The sequence below is a fragment of the Miscanthus floridulus genome, chromosome 9 (genome assembly GCF_019320115.1).
Source record: "Miscanthus floridulus cultivar M001 chromosome 9, ASM1932011v1, whole genome shotgun sequence".
NCBI lineage: Eukaryota > Viridiplantae > Streptophyta > Magnoliopsida > Poales > Poaceae > Miscanthus > Miscanthus floridulus.
Genome location: NC_089588.1, coordinates 7,985,980 through 8,013,640, shown reverse-complemented (window position 1 = coordinate 8,013,640; position 27,661 = coordinate 7,985,980). Strand labels below are relative to the sequence as shown.

The 27,661-nt window shown below is 44.4% G+C and overlaps 1 protein-coding gene and 1 pseudogene across 3 annotated transcripts; both read left to right on the top strand.

Annotated features, from left to right (window-relative positions):
- Nucleotides 1–1,026: 1,026 nt before the first annotated feature.
- LOC136481278 (uncharacterized) lies at nucleotides 1,027–4,712 on the top strand. Of its 3 annotated transcripts, none has more exons than XM_066478641.1 (4): nucleotides 1,027–1,569; nucleotides 1,750–1,833; nucleotides 1,914–1,978; nucleotides 3,652–4,712. In XM_066478641.1, exons 1-3 carry the CDS (start codon nucleotides 1,355–1,357, stop codon nucleotides 1,975–1,977), a joined length of 363 nt encoding a protein of 120 aa, XP_066334738.1. In that variant the 5' UTR covers nucleotides 1,027–1,354; the 3' UTR covers nucleotide 1,978; nucleotides 3,652–4,712. The 3 variants fall into 3 exon arrangements, with proteins under 3 accessions (XP_066334738.1, XP_066334736.1, XP_066334737.1); XM_066478639.1 differs by lacking the exon at nucleotides 3,652–4,712 and adding an exon at nucleotides 2,068–2,392; XM_066478640.1 differs by lacking the exon at nucleotides 3,652–4,712 and having other exon boundaries at nucleotides 1,914–2,392.
- A 1,810-nt stretch (nucleotides 4,713–6,522) lies between these two features.
- On the top strand, nucleotides 6,523–25,460 carry LOC136479166 (receptor-like protein EIX2; annotated as a pseudogene).
- The last annotated feature ends 2,201 nt before the right edge of the window (nucleotides 25,461–27,661 follow it).

Genomic DNA, 27,661 nt, shown 5'->3' with positions numbered 1-27,661 from the left:
ATTTTGGTCACATGTTACTGTCGAATGTTAAGATCATGCTACAAATGCAGCAACAGATATGGATCATAGTGTAAAAAATAACCCTCTTTCTAATAGTACAGATATGGGTCAGCAGAACCCAAGTAGCTGCCAGTCTACCTCGACATCTCAAACATATATGTATATAACACCACCTCCAGGACAAAGCTGGGTAACACGTTTATGGACTTTTAGACGTTTTCACTCCTGTGTACACTGCATGTTTATCTTAGAATACCTCTACTTTTAGACCCTGTCTATTCTCTCTTTGTATCGTAAATGTAAGTACGGATCTTTTACTCAAGTATTGGTTTAATCCATCATGCCCCGTGTTACTGTCTATCATTTGATAGCGATGATGACCATGATTTGAAAACATAGAGGCCCACCTTGTTCCGTCTTGTTTACATTTGGTCCGTGCTTATTACAGGCCGTGATTTTAAATGCAAATTAGGACATGCTGCTCATGAAACCTACAACTGCTTCTTGTGATGCCAGCTTGAAAATGCATTGTCAGCCTGATGTATCTTATGAAATTAAATATGGCTTCACCCTATTCTATTGTGCAATCCTTTATGTATAAACTGCCCTGTAGCTACCAGCGTGCAAGGGCGCGCGCCTTCCACTAGTCGTATATGTACTTCATCACGTATGATTGTTACCGGTTGATATCTAAATCCTAGCTCCCTTCGCCCCTGACCACACGGCACTGACGGCCGAGAGAGTCTGACCTATAGTTGTAACGGACAATGACGGATGAAGAAAATACAGATACTGAGAGCAGATTTTTACTTTCCCCTGAGTGGCAGGCAAAGCGCGTCTGGAGGAACGTGGTGCGAACCACACAACGCTTAGCGGCGACGGAAGGCAAACAGTCTGTTCTTGTGGTTAAAAATGTACGCTAAAGAAAAAGAAGCCCTTTTCTTTTCCATCTGTAAAGAAAAGAATAAGAAGAAAGACCTAGCTAGGTAGCGCTGCTTGTAGTATTAATCCCGTCGTCCTCCACTGCATCTGGAGCGACCCAACCCAAGCAGGTCCTCTCCTATTCTTCCTGCCTGTCCTGTGTACCCCCGTCTCCGTGCGATCCTCCCAAATCTTTAGCTCACGGCTGGTGTGCTGCACTGCAAACCAGCACGCCCCTGCAGCCTGTGCTGTTCATGATGCCGCGAGCCTTGAGAGAGAATGGGACCGCTGCTGTCTCCATGGCCGCGATCTTCTCCACACTAGTCGTAGTGGTAACGGCGACGCTGAGCCTCAAAACCAAACTCATGGCCTTGTCATTGGCATGGGTGGCCTCTACCTGGTTTAGCGTGTTGAGCTGGGGCGACAACTGGAGATGATCGATGATGACAAGGTACGCTGGAGGTTCATTGCAGAGTTCTGGGCGGAGACAATCCTGTACATCGCGCCGTCGGAGAACACGGAGGCACACATCGAGCACCTGGCCAAAGGCGGGGAGTTCATCACGCACCTCTGGGCCATGCTCTCCAATGCCGGCATCGCGAAGCGCGCAACAGGGGAATGGCATCCGTCTGCTTCCACTACCAAAAAGTAAGCAATTTGTGAGCTACACGGCTAGCCATGGGTGCTAATTAAAACACCCAGCTTGTTAATCTTTTGTACTCAAGCCTCCAACTGGTGTGATGTTAGGTCCTGCAAATTTTGGTTTTTGATTTTGTCAGTTTATTCTATCGAGCTTAACTTCATGGGTTTTGTTTGCTTATTATGCAGAGGACCACCAACGCACCAACTCACGGAAGCATTGTCCTCTTGTATTGATGAAGCATCAACATCTTCCATGTCTTTTCTACCAAGGTTAGCAATTATACACTTGTTTTCTATGATTATATATGAAATCTAGCTTTCACTTCTAATTAGTTTCCTTCTCACCATAGACAAACTTTGGAACCACCAACGAACGAAAAAGGAAATCAACTTCTGGAGGATCACGATCAATAAGGTAATCTCTACTACATGTTCTATTTTTGGATCAGCATAGCTGTTTCTTTGCTGAGAGAATTCCTGATTTTTATGGTTATGCATGCACAGTGCAAGTGTAAAGGTCCAAGGAAGAAGCAACCTAAAATTAAGGCTATTTCACAGGCCCGCAGTGGCCATTAGAAGCAAAGAAACTTGATCCTTCTAGCTTTGCAATGAGCACAGTAATGGTCAGCTTGTGCTTTTGTGCTTAGCTACATACTTACCTTTTATTGAATCTGGTGAATCATGCTTGGGCTTATGTGACCATGTTCCGAACCAGTAGTGTTGAACTTCTTATGTTGTGTTTCAGATTTTCAGTTTGTCAACTATGTGTTGGACCCGATGTTGGCCTCATGGATTGGCTTGATTTGTTGAACATGTACTATTCAACCTAGCTGTGTGTTGAACATGTTGTCTGTAATCAAGCTATTGCGCTGCTTATTACTCATGTGTACTGAAGCCTTCGGCTGTGATGTTGGGTCGTCAGGCCCATTTTGCTATTTCGTTTTATCTGTCCGCCCTGGCTTCATGTGTTTTGATTTGCAATATTATTTGGTGTAGGTCATCCAGTTCGTGTTTCTCATGTGTGTATTCAAGCCTTTTTGACTGTGGTGTTGGGTCATGTCCATTTTGGTTTTCATTTTATCTATCCGGCCGGCGTTAGTTTCACGAGTTTTGTTCCCTTATCATCCACTTCGCATATGTATTGTACTATCAAGTCATTAGTCATGTACTTGTATTTTTGAGTTTGTGACCGAATAAGCTATTGGGATTTGACCCAACGTCAAATACTGTTTATCATGACTATACATGTCATGTCTTGAATCCTTAATTTGTTCTTGCTCCAGGGATATATGCCCTGCTAATCCATTGCATTGTATCAGGAGCTTAATTAATACCTAATTCAAATTTCAAACCGTGTACAGTTTGTGAAATACAAACAAACAAATACCAAAATCAGAGCTGATTTTTTCAAAGAAAAAACAGAGCTCACAGCTTCACACCAGTTTCGAGAACCCCAAATTTGGTCTCCTCCCCTGCAGTCTACAGGTACATGTCCCTGCGTCACCAACTTGCCAAGTGGCTGCGGGAGAACAACACCTGCCTGCTCTGCAGGGCAACTTCTATTTTGCCGCTCTACACGACACGCCAACGTTATCGCTGTCTGAACATGGTGTGCCTGGTCTCCATATTTCTTTTTTCTTATTTTTCAGGGCCACGAGAACATTTGTGTTGTCGTTAGAACTAGCAGGGAGGCATGCGCAAATAACACGGGTCTAGCTAGATTTTTCTTTTCATCATATAACATTTGGATTTTTCTTAAATTAACTTTTGTAAATAGTTTTTTGTTTGATTACATTAGTCATCCCTTTATCCATCTAAACTACATCACCGGTACGGACAACCATATATCAGCCAATCAATTTCTTGGTTTAAAACTATTGTTATCTTTATTTCATCTTGTTTTCCTTTCCTATCAAGTAGTTGTAAATTTCTCAGGACGCCAAATCAACATAGTATTTAATTTCTTTGATAAGCTTCATTTCTCAATAGAATCTACCAGTTTTCATCAGTTCCTTCGTCCTCTTCTAAAAATTGGAAGCTTGGACCGTCTTATACATTATGGGCATGTTTGGTGCCGCTCTGCTCCAGTTTTTGCAGCTCTGCTCCAGCAACTCCGTAGCAGCTCCACTGTGGAGTTTGAGGAGCAGATGGTACCGTTTGGCACACAGCCTAGCTCCAGCTCCAGGAATGAGTCCATGCAAATGGTCTATTATGCCCCTCATTGACGAAGCGTTGTCCTCTTCTATTGATGAAGCATCAATATCTTCCATGTCTTTTCTCCCAAGGTTAGCAAATTCTACACTTGTTTTCTATGATTATATATTAAAATCTAGCTTTGACTTCTAATTAGTCTATGGTTAGCCTGTTCGCTTGAACTTATCAGCCGGCTTATTAGCCATGGTTCAGTGTTTTTCTCTCACAACAAATCAGCCGTACAAATCAGCACAAGCGGCTTATATACCAGCTGTCGGGTCCATAGACCCGGGGTCCCAAATGGGCCCGCTTTTCCGCAACACTCGGCCCAGCAGACGGCGCAGCAACGATGCGCGCCTGGGCCGCCCAGATACACGATGACAGGCCGAGACCACGATCCGGCCGCCGACCAGCTCCTTCGGCCAGGAGACCTGGTCGGCGCCCCGACTAGGAGGCCTGGTCAAGGGCAGGACCACAGTCCGACTCCGACCGAGTTCCCCCGACCGGAGATATGTTGGACCTACGCACACCGCTCCTTCCCGACCGATACGGCCAGGACCGACCGGGGACGCCCGCTCGGTGTGGGCCCGGGGAGCAGGTGGAGCGGATAAGGGAAAACACTCAAGTCAACCGCCGTGTAGAGGACCGTACCTCTCCACGCCCCGCACACGCATCGCACAGTGCCGTTGTGCCATGTCGGGCGGACACTGTGCTACCTGCCCGACGCGACAGAGCACGAACAGGGATGGAGGGCGATGGCCATCCCGTACCCGACGACGTGAGCATGAACAGGGATTGAGGGCGATGGTCATCCCGTACCCGACGACGTGGGCAACGACAAGACTAGGCAGCGCCCGTACACCTTCTCTCTCTGACTTGTAAGGCTGACCCTTTGAACTATAAAAGGGGATACGCTCTCTCTCGACAGGCAGCGCAACACGATTACTGTTGTTCTCAAATTTTATATTATTTTTGAACATTTAATGACTCCCTTCGAAAATACTCCATTCTAAAAGTTATTGTTTTTTCATGCCATGAGCTCTCGATAAGATCTACAAATTCTTATATTTGAGTTTTTTCATTTGAGGTCTTTAAGATGATAAAAAAAAATAATATAATATTCCAGCAGCATATTAATCGCGTATTATGGCTTGTCACCTTAGAAAAATAATATCATGTCGAATAAAGATACTTTGTATATGAAAATTGTTGTTGTCGATGAGATTTATAAATTCCTGGTTTTGAGTATTTTCGTTCGAGATCGTTAAGATGGTCCAAAAATTGATACAAACTTCAGGGAGCCCAACAGTACTGCCGCTGACACGTGGGTCCCATCTGTGAGATCCATGTAAGCGCTAAATCGACATGCCATGTATGGAAGCGTGTCGAACCAAACCCAACACCGCCTAAGACAGTAAGACTATAAGAAGAAAGAGTACTAATTATTACACGCCCAAAGCAGCTGATACACCACGCAGACCGTTTACAAAACTGCACACCGAACCTTCTAACGGGCTGTTCGGATGATGGTTTCTGCGGCTGATAAGCCGGCCGATGTTGTTTTGTTGTGAGAGAAAAACATTATACCGATAAGCCGGGCTGATAAGTTCAAGAGAACATGGCGTAAATTAGAGAGCCAGATTGGGTGACTTTACAGAGCAAAGTTACATTGTAACTTTCCTGCGATCTCCACCCTCCATTCTGTATCCAACAACTCAGCACGAATTCAAAGCAAAAGCCTACAACGCTTAGCATTTTTCCTCCACTCCGGCAGCAGTCTACGGCAGGTCCATGCCGGAGCTCCGGCGGGCTGCCATCCCTTGCGGCGAGGACGCGCATTAGGCCCGGCCACCGGAACCCGTAGCCAAGGCCGTAGTCAACGATATGTAGGTGGCACCCGTCGGTGTCGTGGATGGTCCTATTGGAGAAGACGAGGCCGCGAAGCTCGAAGAGGGAATCGACGGTGCGAGACTCTGAGCTCATTGTGGTGGATCATGGACGGGGGTGAGGCGGTGGCGCTTGGGGGTGCCTGCGGGTTGCTGCTGCTGTGGCCATGGGCGAGCTTCGATGTGCGTGGTCCTCCGGGCTCCGGCCGCGGGGCGCGCGAGCTCTGCAGCACGCGGGCTCCTCCAAGTGCGAGCGCTAGCCGCCGGCGCGAGCTGTGCAACGCACGGGCGTTTCTGGGAGCGAGCACCGGCCGTGCGGGGACGCAGCCGCCGGGCACGAGCTCCACAGCGGGGGGCGCACAAATGCATGACGCAGCCGCCGGGCGCAGAGCTCTGCTAGTCTGCCACTGGACAGTGAAGGATGTAATCCTAGCTGTGGTGTTAGTTTGGTCAGTTTAAGTATTTAGTTTCAGGTATTTCAGTTTAGTCTGTTATCATGTCAGCCAACGTCGTGTAATCGTGTCTTGTGCTCGAGTCGAGTCCTATACCTATAGTCTTCAGGATAGTGGAGTCAAGTGCTCATGTTATGTTAGTGGACTCTGACGGCGGCGGCAGGTCCCTTGTTCTTCAGGCGATCGCGCAAGAGGATCTGCGCAAGCAGAAGATGGCCAGGTATATGGTTTCTGGCTTCTGCAAGTTGCCCAGCACGCACCAGTAATTAGATTGTTAGGTGACAGGGAATAATGGATGAGATGACCGCTTGAATGAACACACTATGTGACTGACGACCTCGGAGGCTCGGACCCATATATTGACCGATCCATCCTATTACAGTCCTCTAACACACTGGAACTGATCCTGCCATTCTACCTACCATACCATGGCTTCCAATAGAACCACTCACAGGAAGCTGAACATAGGGACATTATTATCCATCGTTGGCACCATGCTGGATCGCCGAGCTGCCATGCTCGTCTTGTCCAGCTGCTTCTTGTTCGTCACCACGCATGCACAGCAGCAGCCCCAGCCAGCCGACAGTGGCAATAGAAAGAGTCCGAGCAGCATACCGCACGAGAGGGACGCCCTGCTGGCATTCAAACAAGGTGTCACCTGGGACCCTGCAGGCCGCCTCAACTCGTGGCAGCGAGACGGTGATCACGGCGAGCAGGACTGCTGCCGGTGGAGAGGCGTCAGGTGCAGCAGCCGAACTGGCCGATCAACCAGATTTGGTCGGCCAGGTAAGTCCTTCTTTGCTTGCTCTGGATCATCTAGAGCATCTTAACCTCAGCGAGAACGAACTAGAGGGGCCAACTGGTCATATTCCTAAGTTCTTGGGCTCTCTCAAGTATCTCAACCTCTCTGGCATACTACTCTCAAGAGCTTCAACTAAATTTAGCCAACGCATGCATGAATCAAAGTGTATGCAGAAGTTGTTACATAATGTTGCTGGTTTTCTTTTTGGAATGAAATGTGATATCCACACCCTTTGCCGTAAGAGTTGTAATATCACTACCTTATGATGACATGGCCAAATAAAATACTAATAATAATTCGGGCTTGTGCTTATGTTGATCACAGCGTCCCTGTTTTAGTGTCGGATTCTGCCTAATTGCTTACTCGTGTTGTGGTGCCATGTTTCCATGTTCGTCATCCACATCAAGGAAGGCTCACGTCTCCTCCATGACCATTGTTTCATGATCATCGTCAACCGTTAATTGCTGAAGTGAGAAAGAGGTGACTGCACTTATGTTCAGTGTAGAATTAGCACACAACTTACTGACACACATAATATCCACATCCACGTTAAATTTCATGGTTGAATTCTCTGATTTTACATTTGGCCGACATCTCTTCCAGATGGAGATGGGTCCCACCCAAGGTTTTAAATCTCCGGCTATAGCCTCCGCTATCTCCGGCTATAGCTGTTTGAGAAGGATTTAGCTAAGTTTTTCCACGTACAAGTTAGCTCTTAGCTGCCGCTATAGCCCGCTATAGCTGGCTATAGCCTATTTTCAGATATAAAAAGCTAAATGGCTTAGCCGGCTATTTAAAACATTGGTCCCACCTCTCTTCCAGATGGATGGCTCCCGTGTGGGCCCACTCTGACTTTGATCCAGCAGTTCAAAATTGGTTCCTGTGTGGTGTTGCTTAGGTAGATGGATTGCACTGGTTGTTCTCAAAAAAAAAAGATGGATTGCACTGACATTCAGAAGTTTCTTTTCTGGCAAAACATTGTTTTAGTTCGGAGATTGTATGATTGAGCAGCTGATCTCCTCTCCTGTGTCCTGCCAGTTTCTTTTAAAAAAAACAGTTGCATACTCAAAGTACACTATAAGTAACATTCACTTACAAACACTGAACAGGCAAGGGGAGCAAATTTCTCAGAAATTGAAGAGCCCAATATATGAGCACAGTTTCCCTGGTGGAGTACTCTGCTACAGCAGGAGTTCCACTGCTTACTTGCCTAGTGACGAATGGTACCATGTAATCTTGACGACGCACTGGAGAGGTGCCAGTAAAATAGGGTGCATAATGAATTTGAGATGCAGTAGTACTCCAGACACATTTGAGATTACTTTATGACTAGACGTAAAAATTAAAGTTATATGTAACACCTCGGGTGTTTTAAATACTAAAACAGGACATGTCATCATATGCATTGCAAGACATTTGGTCATATTGCAAACTTTGATATGCATTCACTAAAAACAAGTTTACATTTATGTTATGAGTGTTTCCTTGTATGGTTTGAATTGAGTTCAAAGTTTGGTTTGGATTTGAAGTTTCGAAAACCCTGATTTCCAGCGATTAGTTTTGACCCGAAAAAACCATTTCAAAATCTGAGCATATTTTCGGGTTCAGCCTTAAAGCAAAGATGTAGAGCTTGTTGAGTTGTACAAAGTTGGTTTTTGGAGTTTTCAAAGTTGTTTTATAAAATTTGAAGTAATTTTAAAAGGCATAATTCTTTAAATGTCCCCGTTTTGAATTTAACTTTGTATTTCAAAATGTAGAATGAATTTGGGAATGGTTATAAAAGCAAAGTTGTAGAACTTTGAATTTGGAACAACTTTTATTTTTAGATATTTTTGAGTTGTTCTACAAATTTGGGAGTAATTTGGAATTTAAAACGAATGGCAATTCTATAATTAAGGTGAACAGTGTCCGCCGCTCAAGCTACATCGCCGACGACTTTCTTCGGCGTTCCAGGCACGTCGTGGCCGTCTGTGGTGTCGCGCTGGCGCGGGAAAAGGCTCCGTCGTGGCTTCCTCTGGCTTCCTGGCCGTCCTTTAAAAGCCGAGACGCTGTCAACGTCGTTCTTTTCTCCTCCTCTGTTTTCACCGCCACCGCCGTTGCCATAGCTCCGTTCAGCTTTTGCCGTCGCCGTAGCGCCTTCCAATCCTCGGTAATGCTTGCCACAGCTCCGCTGGTTCCTTGCGCACTCAGCCGAACCACCCTTGACTCTTGCCTCCACCGAGAACCCGCTGTCCACGCCTTTCTTCCTCGCGGCCGGCAACCTCACCGTCGAGCTTGTTTCGTCGTGGTCAGCGCCATCTGGTGAGCCTTTGCTCGTGCTCAGTGCACCTTAAGTTTCGCCTTGATCCCATGATGCTTTATAACCAGTTGTTTGGTCATTTTGATCACCGTAGTCACCGGTACGCCGCCACCGACGATCGTTGCTCCGCCGTGGGTGCTATGCACGCCGACCATCATCTCCGTTGATCCTCCGGCCCTACTCTTTGCTCAACTGTGTTCGGAGTGAGATGCTGATACTTCTCGTGCACTTTGTTTAATCGCTACCGGGCTCCTGTCGCCGGCGTAACACCGCCGAGCCACCGTGTCCGCCATGGCCGGTGCCGTGCTCGTTCTGTGCAGCAGTCGATGCAACTAGGGACATTAGTAGGTGCGCCTAGTCTTGGTGAACGTGTTGGTGTCTTCGCCGTCGCCGTTGGTCTCACCGGCGGCGAGGAATCGCCGGTCAGCGCGCATGTCGCCGGAGTCAGCGCTGGAGGTTGACGATGACAGGTGGGATCACCTTGTTAGTGACTCAGTGTTCAAAATGGAATTTTTCTATTTTCAGAAATGAATGAATACTGTATGCTTTTGTTATTTTTGTGTAGATTTATTTAGAGCTCCAAAAATTATGAAAAATTTTATGTGACCTCTCTGTGATGAATACTATTTAGGAAAAATATGAAATATTGTTTTTCAGTACTTTTTGAATGTGATAAAAATTGCTCAATTAATTAATAAATGAGTTTCCATGATTTTTCTAGGCTTATTTCTTTATCCAAAAATTATTAAAATTGTTTTGCCACTTAGTTATCATATGATGAACATTTACAAAAAATTTGAGCTCAATTAGAACAAGTTGATTTATTTCATAATTTTTAATTAAATAAATAATTCATAAAAGCAAATAGTAACCTCTAATGATTTAGGTTTTGATTGAATTTTGGATTGAGTGATGACCTTGGGTCATTAGTTGATAATGATCTTTGGTACTTAAAATATATGTTTGAGTTTATGAAAAAGATTTAGTTAGTGTTTGGCTTGTAACTGTACCGCGAAGGAAAGTTGTATTCAAGTTTTTAACTTTTGCATCCATCATCGAGCATCATGTTTTATATTCCGCATCATGTTAAACATGGCATTGTTACTACGTGTAGTGAACGAAGGTGAACATGTGGTAGTTAATCAAGTTGCGGAGGAAGTTAATCCGTATGTTGAGGTCGGATTTGATAATTGTGGAACGACTCCAGAACCGGACTTTTCCGTCAACGAAGGCAAGCCCCGGATGCATTTAACCCTACCTTGTGTTTGACAAAGTTATTTCCGCTTTTGCTTTTCTTTACTGCATTAAGTGATTAGGAGTTAAGTGGAAACCTAATTGGTGCATTACCAACCTTATTTTTCCATATCTACCTTGTTACCAGTTTTAATTCGTATATGCCTAGTTATGCTTAGTTATGCTTAGAACGATGAAAGTCGGGTGATTGCCTGTCACCTGCAAGTTTTAAATGGATCTCTAGTTACGCTTGGTTACTTATGTTATCATGAAATATGAGTATGTGGAGTAATAAATCTAGACCGGGCGGACTCGGTGTGTGTGAGCCACAAGGCATGGAGGTCTTGTGAGCGGGTTCTTTCCGCCTATGTTGATTAAGGCCCGTACCGTTGTTGAACTATGGGAGCTGAGACTTTGTGGTACTAACCGCATACTCCGGTAAGCCTTCACTTGGCGATTCTATTACGAGAATGGCTAGTCGCGCACTGGGAGTGGAGAGATGGCGGGAATAGCGTGTACCCACGTGGCAATGGGCTAGATTGGTGGAGTACTGTATTCTCGGGTGGCATGGACCCATTCTTGTATTAGAGGATCTGAGGGTAGGTTGGTATATGTAGGTCGGGGACCTGCATATGTCGTGTGGTCTGGAATTCCCAGCTGGGTTATAATCGGTTCGAATCGTCGTTGCTCCTCGGTTATAGAGACTCAACTCACTGTTCATCATCGTAGTTTAATAACTGGAACTTGAGGATGATCTGAGAAAGTGTTGGATACGAAGTTTCATGATCTCAATACGGATCGTGTCAGCTTTGTATGTGGTCTTATGAAGTTTTAAATGTTGATATAAAGAATTTTGTTAAAGAGCTTTTACGCAAAAGAACTTGATTATTGCTAAAGCCTTCCTTGAAACCCTGAGCCTGCATTCCTAAGTTATATAAATTTTTATTTCAGTTAAGTCTTGTTGAGTACTTTTGTACTCAGGGTTCGTTGAGCCTTGTTGCAGGTGAGCCTCATGAGCAGGTCTGTTTTGGGCCGTGCTGCATGACTGTTGTCCCATGCGATGATGATAAGTAAATGTGTGGCCCTTGGGCAGGGCAATCGAATTGTGTGTTTGTATTATGTTATAATACCACTCCACTACTATGTTTTGTAATTATTATCGAACTTAGTTTGTAAGATTTGAAATAAATGGTTTGTAAATTAAGTTATTGTAAGACTTCCGCTATATTACTCTGATGTATCTATTTGAATAAACTGTTGTAATACTGCAATGACTCTGTAATGTGATCCTGCTCGGAAATCGTGGATGATTCGGGGTTCTCCGAGGACACCCGACAGTCTTCTTAAGTTACGGGGAACATATGCAGAGATGTCAAAGGTCGTTGGACAGTGACAGGTGCATGTGGGCCCTATAACCTAGGAGGTTCTGCCACAGAATGGTATCAGAGCGATCATTACAAAGTTTTTTATTGTATTGTTTTACCAAAAACTTCAAAATGATTTGGGACAAATAAACTTAACTTGTTAATTTGGTCCAAGTTGCTTCTGCCTTGTCTTAATTCATTCTCACCATTCCTTATTTGATTAAAAAGGTTTTGTGTGGTGGAGTAGTAATCTTATTATGCCCTATATAATAACAACTGATGTTTATGTTCATTATAAGTTTTGATGTTTTTGTTCGTAAGAACGATTCATGCATCATGATTAATTCACTTGTTACTTCCTTCACCTCTGAGTCTAGGTTGGGTAGTGAGTCTGGGTTGAGTTGTGTAATCTATCCTGGCTGCTCATTAGACTTTGATCAAATGGTCTTACTCGGATTGATCTTACTTCCTATAGTATGGCTCGTACCAAGATGACGCCCCGTAAGTCCACTGGACCCAAAGGAGTTCCTCGTCACTAGCTTGCCCCTAGGAATGACGGTGCTAGCAGTAGCAGCTCTAGGGCTGATCCCCAGGCAGAGATACAAAGGCTTACAACAGAGTTAGCACAGGCTACTAGAGATAGGGCCATGGATGCCATCCAGGTGGGCAGATTACAGGAGCAATTAAGACGTCTCACCACCGCTCTACCATCCAGGTGGGCAGATTACAGAAGAACATAATACCACTCTGCATGAAGATGTTCATAGGTTGAGCAATCTCCTAGATCCTAATCATGAACCCCAAGCTGATGCAATGGACCCAGGTGTCATTCTTGCCGATGAAAGTGTATCGGAAGAGGAAGAAGAAGATCCTGAAGAATTAGTAATGATCGATGAAAGTGATAATGAGGGCGGAAATGTTTCCGGAATGGATACAGAACCCGAAGTTTGAGGTGATCAAGGAGAAGAGTAGAGTTGTATAATAGTGAGTGCTAGTTAAGTTCACTAGTCTTGTTTAGGTTCATGCGGGTTTGTGTTTAAATTAGTAAACCCTATGTAATGTGTCTGGAATAAGCTTTTGTTGCAATTCAATAAAGACTTGTGAATAAAGTTTGGGTGTTATGAACAGATGCATCGTACGCGGGGTTCATAAGATGATGATGATATCCCCAATCCACCACCAGTATCGGCAAATCTGGCTGATGCTATCGCTGCATTAGTCAATCGACTGTTGAAAATTCTCGTTTGCTTCATGAGATGGCTCAGAGTAATCAGAATTAGATGCATGGGAATCGTGGCCAAAATCATCCTAGGCATGAGGCTACATATGTGGACTTCACAGATACAAAACCCCCAGTGTTCACCAAGGCCTATGAACCACTGGAGGCTGATGACTGGCTTCGCACCATGGAGCAGAAATTTGATCTTATTCCATGCACAGAGTTTCAGAAACTGGTGTTTGCTGCCCAACAACATAGTGGTGCAGCTGGAGCCTGGTATGCGAATCTTATGGCCATGCAACCAGCAGGTGTTCCGTTAACTTGGACAGAGTTTTGTATTGCTTTCAGAGCCCATTATGTCCCGGAGGGAGTTATGGCTATGAAGCTAGATGAATTCCTTGCTTTGAAGCAAGGGGATCAAACAGTGATGCAATATGTGGGAAGATTTAATCACCTATCGCAGTATGCATCTGAACATGTCAACACAGATGCCAAGAAAAAGAAATGGTTCATGAGAGGTTTGAATACCAAATTGCAGACTATGATGACAACTTGTACCAATGTCACTTATCATGAGGCAGTGAATATTGCAATTGCTTCAGAGGCAAAGTATCGGCAGCATAAGGAGCTCAAGAAGAAAAAGAGTATGCCGTCAGGATCTTTTGGGGGAAATCAAAAGAGATAAAGGGTGATTTATCATCCAGTAAACCATTATCGTCCTCCTTATCGTCCGCCGCAGTTTCAAGCCGGGCAACAATCAAATGTCCATCCTGCTACAACTTATCAGAATCCACAGCAGACGAATACTTCTGGGGTCTCTGCTCCAACACCCCAGGGTCACAAGTATCCCTGTTTCAATTATGGCTAGCCTGGTCATTTCTCGAGGGAATGTCCGTATCCCAAACAGTACAATCCCAATTTTTAGAAGAACCCTGGCAATCAACCACAGGGATAGGCACAGAACAAGAATAACAATCAGAGTGCTTAGAAGGGCAAAGATGAAAGGAAGACCAGACGAGTGTTCTACATTCAAGCCGGGGAAATTCCGGAAGGAGAGCCAGTGATGATGGGTATGTTTCCTGTCGCCAATCACCCTACTGTTATACTTTTTGATTCTGGCGCATCGCATTCATTCATCAATAGAACATTTGTCATGAAGTGTGAAATTTCAATTGGGGCAACAAAGGAAAATTTCTTTATACAGTCGCCCGGGGGACATCTGTGTACTAAGGAAATGGTATACCAGGTACCCATAAACCTGGGTGGGCATATTTTTCCCACTACCATGATTATTCTCAAGGATCAGGATATAGATGTGATCTTGGGAATGAATTGGATGTATCAGCATAAGGCTGTTATAGATGCTTTGAATAGAACAATAAGGGTGAGTTTGCTAGATAGTCATTCTCAACTTCTCATCCAACTTCCAATCTTGAGAAGATCAGTGGGCAAAGTTTGTGCAACTGCCGTCAAAGAGATTAGAGATATCTCGGTAGTGTGTGAGTTTCCTGATGTGTTTCCTGAAGATTTACCCGGTCTACCACCTGAGAGGGATGTCCAGTTTAACATAGAGTTAAAACCAGGAACAGCTCCGATTTCTCAGAGAGCTTATAGGATGCCACCTAAGGAATTGGCCGAGTTGAAGACTCAGTTGCAAGAATTGATTGATAAAGGGTTTATCCAACCTAGTTCATCGCCTTGGGGATGTTCTGCAATATTTGTGAAAAAGAAAGATGAGACCCTGAGGTTATGTGTCGATTATCGGCCGTTGAATGAAGTGACCATTAAGAATAAGTATCCCTTACCTCGGATAGACTTGCTTTTTGATCAACTGACCGGAGACAAAGTTTTCTCCAAGATAGATTTGAGGTTAGGCTATCACCAAATCAAGATTAAGCCTGAAGATATTCCCAAAACGGCATTTACCACAAGATATGGATTATATGAATACTTGGTAATGTCTTTTGGTTTGACAAACGCTCCAGCTCATTTCATGTATCTGATGAATTCAGTATTCATGACTGAGCTAGACAAATTTGTAGTAGTGTTTATTGATGACATTCTAGTATATTCCAAGAATAAGGAAGAACATGCGGAACATCTCAGAATTGTTCTGACCCGCTTGAGAGAACATCAACTATATGCCAAGTTCAGCAAGTGTGATTTTTTGCTTAAGGAAGTACAATTTCTTGGACATGTCTTATCAGCTGAAGGCGTTGCTGTTGATCCAAGCAAAGTGAAGGATGTGCTTGATTGGAAACCACCAACCACAGTTCATTGGGTTCGGAGTTTTCTGGGACTGGCGGGGTATTACCGTCGTTTTATTCCAGATTTCTCTAGAGTATCTAAGTCCATTACTGAATTGTTGAAGAACCAAGTCAAGTTTGTCTGGTCATCTGATTGTGAAGAGGCTTTCCAGACTTTGAAGAGATTGTTAACCACTGCCCCAGTATTAGCCCAACCTGATATCGAAAAGTCATTTGATGTTTATTGTGATGCTTCGGGTATTGGTATTGGATGTGTATTGATGCAAGAAGGCCGAGTCATTGCCTATGCATCCAGGCAACTTAAGCAACATGAAGAACACTATCCGACTCATGATCTAGAGTTAGCAGCTGTTGTCCATGCTTTGAAGATTTGGCGACATTACCTGCTTGGTAATACATGCCATATTTATACCGACCACAAGAGTTTAAAGTATATCTTTACTCAGTCAGAATTAAACATGAGACAAAGAAGATGGTTAGAACTAATTAAAGATTATGACTTGGAAGTACATTATCACCCGGGTAAAGCCAATGTGGTGGCATATGCCCTCAGTCACAAAATTTATTGCAATTGCCTGACAGTAAGAACAATGGGTCTGACTTTATGTCAAGAGATGGAGATGTTGAATATAGAGGTAATTCAACAAGGTAGTTTGACCAACATTATTGTTAAAGCCACTATTCGAGATCAGATTATTGCCGCTCAGAAGGAAAACAAGGGTATAGCCCATATCAAGGAAAGAGTCAGGAATGGAAAAGCGGAATGCTTCAGCATAGATGATGATCGGTGTGCTATGGTTCAAGAATCGCCTGGTGGTACCAAAAGTTCCTGAGTTGCGATAGTCAATTCTTGAAGAGGCACATGCTACTAGGTTATCTATCCATCCGGGAAGTAACAAGATGTACCATGACTTGAAACAAAGATTTTGGTGGACTAAAATGAAGATAGAGATTACTAGATATATAGCCAAGTGTGATACTTGTCAAAAGGTGAAAGCTATACATTTGAGGTCCACTGGAGAGTTACAACCATTACCTATTCTAGCTTGGAAGTGGGAGGACATTAGTATGGAGTTTATTGTTGGTCTACCCAAGACATCAAAGGGATTTGACTCAATATGGGTGATTGTAGATCGACTAACCAAGTCAGCACATTTTATTCCAGTCCAAAGTACATATACCACTATCCGATATGCCCAGATGTATTTAGCCCGAATCGTGAGCCTCCATGGAGTACCAAAGACTATAGTGTTAGATAGGGGTACACAGTTTGTCTCCAACTTTTGGAAACAATTGCATTCTTCATTGGATACAAAACTTCTGTATAGTACAGTTTATCATCCACAGACGGATGGACAGACTGAAAGAGTCAATCAAGTACTTGAAGATATGTTAAGATGTTGTGTCCTTAACTATTCCAAAAAGTGGGACGAATGCTTACCTTTGGCCGAATTCTCATACAATAATAGTTATCAGGAAAGCATTAGAATGGCTCCATTTGAAGCACTCTATGGTCGTAGATGCAGAACATCGTTGAGTTGGTCTGAGCCCGAAGAAAGAAGGTTCTTTGGAGTTGACCTTGTGAAAGAAACAGAAGACAAGGTTAGGCAAATACAAAGTAATTTGAAGATAGCTCAGTCCCGACAAAAGAGTTATGCTGATAAACGACGTAGACCATTGACGTTTAACAAAGGGGATTTTGTATATCTGAAAGTATCACCAATGAAGGGAGTTACCTGTTTTGGTGTTAAAGGCAAGTTGGCACCTCGATATATTGGACCATTTCAAATTTTAGAGAGGTATGGAAAAGTGGCATATCGTTTGAAATTATCAGAACATCTCGCAGCTGTACATGATGTGTTCCATGTTTCTCAATTGAAGAAGTGTCTCCGAGTGCCTAAGCAGAATGTTGAAGTAGGAGTGGAACTTGAACCTGATTTGACCTATTCCGAATATCCTATCCGAGTTTTGGATCAGAAAGATTGTGTTACTCGAAGGAGAACAATTAAGTTCTACAAGATACAATGGAATCAACATTCCGAAGAAGAAGCTACGTGGGAATCTGAAGATTATTTGCTAGAAAAATTTCCAGAATTTCTTGCGTCGATATAGAATAATGTTAGTCTTGCTCTGTGGTTACAAACCATGTTTGTAAAGGAACCTTAGCTGTTTTATGAATAGATTTTGGATATTTTTGGATTGACACATTTCCTTTTTCATTACTTACCCTATGACTTTGAATCTCGGGACGAGATTTCTTTTAGGGGGGAGGATTGTAACACCTTGGGTGTTTTAAATACTAAAACAGGACATGTCATCATATGCATTGCAAGGCATTTGGTCATATTGCAAACTTTGATATGCATTCACTAAAAACAAGTTTACATTTATGTTATGAGTGTTGCCTTGTATGGTTTGAATTGAGTTCAAAGTTTGGTTTGGATTTGAAGTTTCGAAAACCCTGATTTCCAGCGATTAGTTTTGACCCGAAAAATCCATTTCAAAATCTGAGCATATTTTGGGGTTGAGCCTTAAAGCAAACATGTAGAGCTTGTTGAGTTGTACAAAGTTGGTTTTTTGAGTTTTCAAAGTTGTTTTATAAAATTTGAAGTAATTTGAAAAGGCGTAATTCTTTAAATGTCCCAATTTTGAATTCAACTTTGCATTTCAAAATGTAGAATGAATTTGGGAATGGTTATAAAGCAAAGTTGTAGAACTTTGAATTTGGAACAACTTTTATTTTTGGAGATTTTTGAGTTGTTCTACAAATTTGGGGTTAATTTGGAATTAAAAACGAATGGCAATTCTGTAATTAAGGTGAACAGTGTCCGCCGCTCAAGCTACATCGCCGGTGACTTTCTTCGGCGTTCTAGGCGTGTCGTGGCCGTCTGTGGCATCGCGCTGGCGTGGGAAAAGGCTCCGTCATGGCTTCCTCTAGCTTCCTGGCCGTCCTTTAAAACTCGAGACGCCGTCGCCGTCGTTCTTTTCTCCTCCTCTGTTTTCACCGCCACCGCCGTTGCCATAGCTCCGTTGAGCTTTTGCCGTCGTCGTAGCGCCTTCCAATCCTCGGTAACGCTTGCCACAGCTCTGCTGGTTCCTTGCGCACTCAGCCGAACCACCCTTGACGCTTGCCTCCACTGAGAACCCGATGTCCACGCCATTCTTCCTCGCGGCCGGCAACCTCACCGTCGAGCTCGTTTCGTCGTGGTCAGCGCCATCCGGTGAGCCTTTGCTCGTGCTCAGTGTACCTTAAGTTTCGCCTTGATCCCATGATGCTTTATGACCGGTTGTTTGGTCATTTTGATCACCGCAGTCGCCGGTACACCGCCACCGACAATCGTTGCTCCGCCGTGGGTGCTGTGCACACCGACCATCATCTCCGTTGATCCTCCGGCCCTGCTCTTTGCTCAACCGTGTTCGGGGTGAGATGCTGATACTTCTCGTGCACTTTGTTTAATCGCTACTGGGCTCCTGTCGCCAGGGTAACGCCGCCGAGCCACCGTGTCCGCCATGGCCGGTGCCATGCTCGTTCTGTGCAGCAATCGATGCAACTAGGGACATCAGTAGGTGTGCCTAGTCTTGGTGAACGTGTTGGTGTCTTTGCCGTCGCCGTTGGTCTCACCGGCGGCGAGGAATCGCCGGTCAGTGCGCGTGTCGCCGGAGTCAGTGCTGGACGTTGACGATAATAGGTGGGGTCACCTTGTCAGTGACTCAGTGTTCAAAATGGAATTTTTCTATTTTCAGAAATAAATGAATAGTGTATGCTTTTGTTATTTTTGTGTAGATTTATTTAGAGATCCAAAAATTATGAAAAATTTTGTGTGGCCTCTCTATGATGAATACTATTTAGGAAAAATATGAAATATTGTTTTTCAGGACTTTTTCAATGTGATAAAAATTGCTCAATTAATTAATAAATGAGTTTCCATGATTTTTCTAGGCTTATTTCTTTATCCAAAAATTATGAAAATTGTTTGTCCACTTAGTTATCATATGATGAACATTTAAAAAAAATGTGAGCTCAATTAGAACAAGTTGATTTATTTCATAATTTTTAATTAAATAAATAATTCATAAAAGCAAATAGTAACCTCTAATGATTAAGTTTTGATTGAATTTTGGATTGAGTGATGACCTTGGGTCATTAGTTGATAATTATCCTTGGTACTTAAAATATATGTTTGAGTTTATGAAAAAGGTTTAGTTAGTGTTTGGCTTGTAACTGTACCGCGAAGGAAAGTTGTATTCAAGTTTTTAACTTTTGCATCCATCATCGAGCATCATGTTTTATATTCTGCATCATGTTAAACATGGCATTGTTACTACGTGTAGTGAACGAAGGTGAACATGTGGTAGTTAATTAAGTTGCGGAGGAAGTTAATCCGTTTGTTGAGGTCGGATTTGATAATTGTGGAACGATTCCGGAACCGGACTTTTCCGTCAACGAAGGCAAGCCCCGAATGCATTTAACCCTACCTTGTGTTGACAAAGTTATTTACGCTTTGGCTTTTCTTTACTGCATTAAGTGATTAGGAGTTAAGTGGAAACCTAATTGGTGCATTACCAACCTTGTTTTTCTATATCTACCTTGTTACCAGTTTTAATTCGTATATGCCTAGTTATGCTTAGTTATGCTTAGAACGATGAAAGTCGGGTGATTGCCTGTCACCTGCAAGTTTTAAATGGATCTCTAGTTACGCTTGGTTACTTATGTTATCATGAAATATGAGTATGTGGAGTAATAAATCTAGACCGGGCGGACTCGGTGTGTGTGAGCCACAAGGCATGGAGGTCTTGTGAGCGGGTTCTTTCCGCCTATGTTGATTAAGGCCCGTACCGTTGTTGAACTATGGGAGCTGAGACTTTGTGGTACTAACCGCATACTTCGGTAAGCCTTCACTTGGCGATTCTATTACGAGAATGGCTAGTCGCGCACTGGGAGTGGAGAGATGGCGGGAATAGCGTGTACCCACGTGGCAATGGGCTGGATTGGTGGAGTACTGTATTCTCGGGTGGCGTGGACCCATTCTTGTATTAGAGGATCTGAGGGTAGGTTGGTATATGTAGGTCGGGGACCTGCATATGTCGTGTGGTCTGGAATTCCCAGCTGGGTTATAATCGGTTCGAATCGTCGTTGCTCCTCGGTTATAGAGACTCAACTCACTGTTCATCATCGTAGTTTAATAACTGGAACTTGAGGATGATCTGAGAAAGTGTTGGATACGAAGTTTCATGATCTCAATACGGATCGTGTCAGCTTTGTATGTGGTCTTATGAAGTTTTAAATGTTGATATAAAGAATTTTGTTAAAGAGCTTTTACGCAAAAGAACTTGATTATTGCTAAAGCCTTCCTTGAAACCCTGAGCCTGCATTCCTAAGTTATATAAATTTTTATTTCAGTTAAGTCTTGTTGAGTACTTTTGTACTCAGGGTTCGTTGAGCCTTGTTGCAGGTGAGCCTCATGAGCAGGTCTGTTTTGGGCCGTGCTGCATGACTGTTGTCCCATGCGATGACGATAAGTAAATGTGTGGCCCTTGGGCAGGGCAATCGAATTGTGTGTTTGTATTATGTTATAATACCACTCCACTACTATGTTTTGTAATTATTATCGAACTTAGTTTGTAAGATTTGAAATAAATGGTTTGTAAATTAAGTTATTGTAAGACTTCCGCTATATTACTCTGATGTATCTATTTGAATAAACTGTTGTAATACTGCAATGACTCTGTAATGTGATCCTGCTCGGAAATCGTGGATGATTCGGGGTTCTCCGAGGACACCCGACAGTCTTCTTAAGTTACGGGGAACATATGCAGAGATGTCAAAGGTCGTTGGACAGTGACAGGTGCATGTGGGCCCTATAACCTTGGAGGTTCTGCCACATTATAGTCAGCAGCATGATTGTTCACTACTGGAAACAGTAGCTTTGCCGTGTGTCGGCGAAGCCCAAAAAACACTCGGCAAAGGCTTTGTCGAATGTTACACTCGGCAAACAGCACACGGCGTACACGGTTCCGACAAAAGTTTCTTTGTTGAGTGTTTTTTATCGGGCACTCGACAAAGACTTTACCGAGTGCTAAAACCGACGCTCGGCAAAAAAAAGTAATGTGACGGCGCGGAGACGGTTACGGCGCGTTTGCCAGGTGTCTAACGGCCTGGGCACTCGGCAAACATGCCCTTGTTTGCCGAGTGCCCCGGCCATGACACTCGTCAACACATGCCTTTGTTTGCCAAGTGTCCACGACCTGACACTCGGCTGATCAAACTCTTTTAAGTTGGACTAGATTTATTGAAATATTAATAGCATTTATATCTCCGAATAAATTTATTATGAAATATATTCAAGGATTTATCTAATAATACTAATTATGTATTATAAATATTAATATTTTGTTATATATATTTGATCAAAGTTTAAAAAAAAGTTAACTTGTCGAGAGGTGAGAACATCTTTTCTTTGGCACGAAGGGGAGTACGTACTCTACTAATGCACAGTAAGCTTTTGTGAGGGGATGAGAGGCAGAGGCAATAATCGAATCGATGAATGACCACACTGACACACGCCTGACCGCTTCTACACGGAAGGAGTACTGTACTGTAGAGGCAGTGAAGCGGCCTTCCCCACCCAATCCAATCCGCGTCGGAGGAGTGCGCCAGTACGCTTCTACACGGCAGGTGACCGACGACCTCAAGTATGTTGATATATCCTGCCATTCTCTTCTAGAACTGATCCACTCTGACTCCAGCAAGGCAGCAACTGATCCACTCTGACTCCAGAACTGATCCTGCCACCATAGCGACATTATTGTCGATGGTTGCCAAGCTGCTGCCATGCTCGTGTTGCTCTGCTGCTGCTGTTTGTTCCTCGCCACGCAGCAGCAGCAGCTCCAGCCAGCCGCCGGTGGTAACAGAGCGAGCCCGAGCTGCATACCACACGAGAGGGACGCCCTGCTGGCACTCAAGCACGGCGTCACCAGCGACCTTGGCGGCGTCCTCAGCTCGTGGCGGCGAGACGGTCGCCACGCCGAGCAAGACTGCTGCCGGTGGAGAGGCGTCCGGTGCAGCAACCGAACTGCCACGTCCACGAGCTTCGACTTGGAGGTGGAGGCACCTTCCGATCATATTTTGTCGGCCAGATAAGTCATTCCTTGCTTGCTCTGGATCACCTAGAGCACCTTGACCTCAGCAGGAATGATCTAGCAGGGCCAACGGGTCGTCTTCCCGAGTTCTTGGGCTCTCTAAAGAATCTCAAGTATCTTAACCTCTCTGTCATACCATTCTATGGTGGCGTGCCTCCCCAGCTTGGCAACTTGTCAAGGCTGCAGTATCTAGATCTTTCCAACTTATACTATGGAGGCATGAACTCGACGGATCTCTCATGGTTAACACACATTCCTTCCATACAATATCTTAACTTAGACGGAGTGGACCTCAGCACAGTAGCGGATTGGCCTCGTGTCATGAATATGCTTCCTTCTTTGAGGGCCCTCCATCTTTCAGGCTGCTCTCTTGCAAGCGCAAACCAGTCGCTGCCACACCTGAACCTTACAAATCTCGAGGAGCTCGTTGCCTCCAGGAACTCCTTCCACCATCCAATGGTGACCAGCTGGTTCTGGAACATAACAAGCCTTAGATTCCTTGACGTCAGCTACACTAGTATGTACGGTCAATTTCCGGATGCTCTGGGAGACATGACATCCCTGCAAGTCCTTGATCTTTCATATATTTACTGTGATTATTATGATTATCATGATGATGACAAGAACATGCGCAGCATGACCGTGGATCTGAAGAACCTATGCAATTTGGAGGTCCTGAAACTTGAATGCACTCTCTTATATGGCGACGTAGCTGAGCTATTTAGGAATCTACCTCGATGTTCACCCAACAAATTGCAAGAATTGGACCTCGGTTCGAACCATTTAACCGGGATGTTACCAAGATGGATAGGGCAATTCATGAGCTTGGTCATTCTAAACCTCCACTGGAACAAGATCACAGGATCTCTCCCAACATCTGTAGGACAATTTACTGGTTTGCAGATCCTTGACCTCTCTTTCAACAACCTAAACGGACATGTCCCATATGAGATTGGAAGGCTTAGTAATCTGACCCATCTGGAACTAAGTACAAATAAACTGGATGGCACGATAACTGAGGAACACTTTGCTAGTGCAAGGAGCTTGCAATATATAGACTTGTCATATAATGCCCTCAAGATTGAGATCAGCTCGGACTGGCAACCACCATCTACATTAGATACTGTAAACTTTGCATCCTGCCAGATGGGCCCACTGTTTCCTGGGTGGCTTCAGTGGAATGTGAACATCACATATCTTGATATCTCGAGTGCAGGTATAGCTGATAGGCTTCCACAGTGGTTCTCCGATGCCTTTTCAAATGTCGAATTCATGAACATCTCCAACAATCAACTCAACGGAACTTTGCCGGCTGATATGGGCTCCATGTCACTTCATCAAATCTACCTCAGTTCAAACAAATTAAATGGTCAGATACCCAGGCTGCCACCAAACATAACGTGGTTGGACTTATCCAATAACTTGTTCTCAGGACTCACTGGTCACTCTGTTGTTGGATCCGCCAATCTAGAAACGTTGTCTTTGTTCTCCAACCGACTCACTGGTCATATTCCTGAATCCTTTTGTAAATTTCAGAGACTGGGTGTGTTGGACTAATCCAACAATTTTTTGGAGGGAGAACCACTGTTGTGCCTCGGGGTAACGGAATCTATGGGATTTGTAGCCTTAAGTAACAATAGTTTGTCAGGAAAGTTCCCGTCTTTTCTGCAAAACTTGACAAAGGTGCACTTCCTAGATTTGTCTCGGAACAAATTCTCTGGAAGATTGCCAATGTGGATTGGAAGCTTAACATCATTAAGAGTTATACGATTAAGTCACAACAAGTTGTTTGGTAGCATTCCAATGAACATCACAAACCTTTATTGCCTTCAGTACATGGATCTAAATAACAATAAGATATCAGGCTCTCTGCCGATCTACCTATCAAATCTTAAATTTATGACAAACCCATCCGTGATGGGTTGTTATGCCAACCCTGAGATAATTCATTCTCATCTTAATAGTTTGTCTACGGTCTGGAAGGGGCAGGTATTGAACTATGGTTCCATTCAAAGAATTTTGGACACAAGTATGATGAGCATTGATTTATCTTCAAACGACTTAACCGGTGAAATTCCAGAAGAAATAGTTGTTCTTGATGCGCTTGTGAATTTGAATCTATCAAAGAACCACTTGACTGGAGTTATTCCAAAGCAGATCGGGGAAATGCAATCACTGCAATCATTGGACCTCTCGAGGAACATGCTTTCAGGGGAAATACCAGCCACTCTATCAAATCTGACGTTCTTAAGTTACCTGGAATTATCATACAACGATCTTACAGGAAGAATTCCATCGGGAGTACAGCTTGATACCCTGTATGCAGAGTATCCATCTATGTACATTGGCAACGTCGGTCTTTGTGGACATCCTCTTCAAAACAATTGCTCGAGTGAGCATCATGCACCAAAGCAAGGTGGCCTAGGAAGAACTGAAGAAGGTTATGGGATACCATTCTTTTATCTTGGACTCGGGTGCGGCTTCGTGGTTGGTACATGGATTGCATTTGGTGTTTTGTTGTTCAAGAGAAACTGGAGAATTGCTTGCTTTCGACTCTCGGACAAGTTGTACGACAAAGTATATGTCCTTGTTGCTACATGGCCAAGACCAAGACAAACACAAACTAATTAGCAAGCATGAAGCAAAGGCGACGGTTGGCGCTTCAACTAAAATTAGCCAATGCATGCATGTATGAATAATGGAAGTGGGAGGGAAGTATGTTCAGGAGTGCTTTGAATTTTGTTACTACCAGTATTACATATTGCCATGGTTTTCTTTACGAAATGAAGATTTGTGTGTCCATGTTTATCTCTTATATCATGTAATAAACTGAGAACCGACACTTGATCATTGGCCAACATTAGTGTTTGTTGTACAAGATAGATATTAGTTGTTAGTATATAGATAACATAAGTATGTTGTAAACTCTGGCTGATCTTCAGGATGTAGGTTTGTAGTCTGTACAAGACGTTCGCCAGGTCAGCTCAGGTTAACACGCTTCAGGCGGCCTCTACAGAGAGCATGACGGTGGTGAAGGCATGAAGTAGGAGGAAGTCTCACCCCAGACAAGCCTGGTCATGATTACTATTATGCTGAATTTTATATTATTTTTGAACATTTAATGACTCCTTTCGAAAATACTCCATTCTAAAAGTTATTGTTTTTTTTGTGCCATGAGCTCTCGATAAGATCTATAAATTCTTATATTTGAGTTTTTTCATTTGAGGTCCTTAAGAGGCTAAAAAAATAATATAATATTCCAGCAGCATATTAATCGCGAATTATGGCTCGTTACCTTAGAAAAATAATATCAGTCTTGTTCGTTGTCGAATAAAGATAATTTGTATATAAAAATTGTTGTTGTCGATGAGATTTATAAATTCCTCGTTTTGAGTTTTTTCGTTCGAGATCGTTAAGATGGTCCAAAAATTGATACAAACTTCAGGGAGCCAAACTGTACTGCCGCTTACATGTGGGACCCATATGTGAGATCCTCGACATGCCACATATGGTAGCGGGTCAAACCAAACCCAGCTCCGGTTAAGACTACAAGAACAAAGAGTACTAATTATTACACGCCCAAAGTAGCTGATACAACACGCTGACCGTTTACAAACTGCACACTGAACCATCCAACGGGCTGTTCGGATAATGGTTTCTGCGGCCGATAAGCCGGCGATGCTGTTTTGTTACGAGAGAAAAATATTGTACCATAGCTGTAAGTTCAAGCGAACATGGCGTAAATTAGGGAGCCAGATTAGGTGACTTTACGGAGCAAAGTTACATTGTAACTTTCCTGCGATCTCCACCCTCCATTCTGTATCCAACAACTCAGCACGAATTCAAAGCAAAAGCCTACAACGCTTAGCATTTTTCGTCCACTCCGGCAGCAGTCTACGGCAGGTCCATGCCGGAGCTCCGGCGGGCTGCCATCCCTTGCGGCGAGGACGCGCATTAGGCCCGGCCACCGGAACCCGTAGCCAAGGCCGTAGTCAACGATATGTAGGTGGCACCCGTCGGTGTCGTGGATGGTCCTATTGGAGAAGACGAGGCCGCGAAGCTCGAAGAGGGAATCGACGGTGCGAGACTCTGAGCTCATTGTGGTGGATCATGGACGGGGGTGAGGCGGTGGCGCTTGGGGGTGCCTGCGGGTTGCTGCTGCTGTGGCCATGGGCGAGCTTCGATGTGCGTGGTCCTCCGGGCTCCGGCCGCGGGGCGCGCGAGCTCTGCAGCACGCGGGCTCCTCCGAGTGCGAGCGCTAGCCGCCGGCGCGAGCTGTGCAACGCACGGGCGTTTCTGGGAGCGAGCACCGGCCGTGCGGGGACGCAGCCGCCGGGCACGAGCTCCACAGCGGGGGGCGCACAAATGCATGACGCAGCCGCCGGGCGCAGAGCTCTGCTAGTCTGCCACTGGACAGTGAAGGATGTAATCCTAGCTGTGGTGTTAGTTTGGTCAGTTTAAGTATTTAGTTTCAGGTATTTCAGTTTAGTCTGTTATCATGTCAGCCAACGTCGTGTAATCGTGTCTTGTGCTCGAGTCGAGTCCTATACCTATAGTCTTCAGGATAGTGGAGTCAAGTGCTCATGTTATGTTAGTGGACTCTGACGGCGGCGGCAGGTCCCTTGTTCTTCAGGCGATCGCGCAAGAGGATCTGCGCAAGCAGAAGATGGCCAGGTATATGGTTATTTCTGGCTTCTGCAAGTTGCCCAGCACGCACCAGTAATTAGATTGTTAGGTGACAGGGAATAATGGATGAGATGACCGCTTGAATGAACACACTATGTGACTGACGACCTCGGAGGCTCGGACCCATATATTGACCGATCCATCCTATTACAGTCCTCTAACACACTGGAACTGATCCTGCCATTCTACCTACCATACCATGGCTTCCAATAGAACCACTCACAGGAAGCTGAACATAGGGACATTATTATCCATCGTTGGCACCATGCTGGATCGCCGAGCTGCCATGCTCGTCTTGTCCAGCTGCTTCTTGTTCGTCACCACGCATGCACAGCAGCAGCCCCAGCCAGCCGACAGTGGCAATAGAAAGAGTCCGAGCAGCATACCGCACGAGAGGGACGCCCTGCTGGCATTCAAACAAGGTGTCACCTGGGACCCTGCAGGCCGCCTCAACTCGTGGCAGCGAGACGGTGATCACGGCGAGCAGGACTGCTGCCGGTGGAGAGGCGTCAGGTGCAGCAGCCGAACTGGCCGATCAACCAGATTTGGTCGGCCAG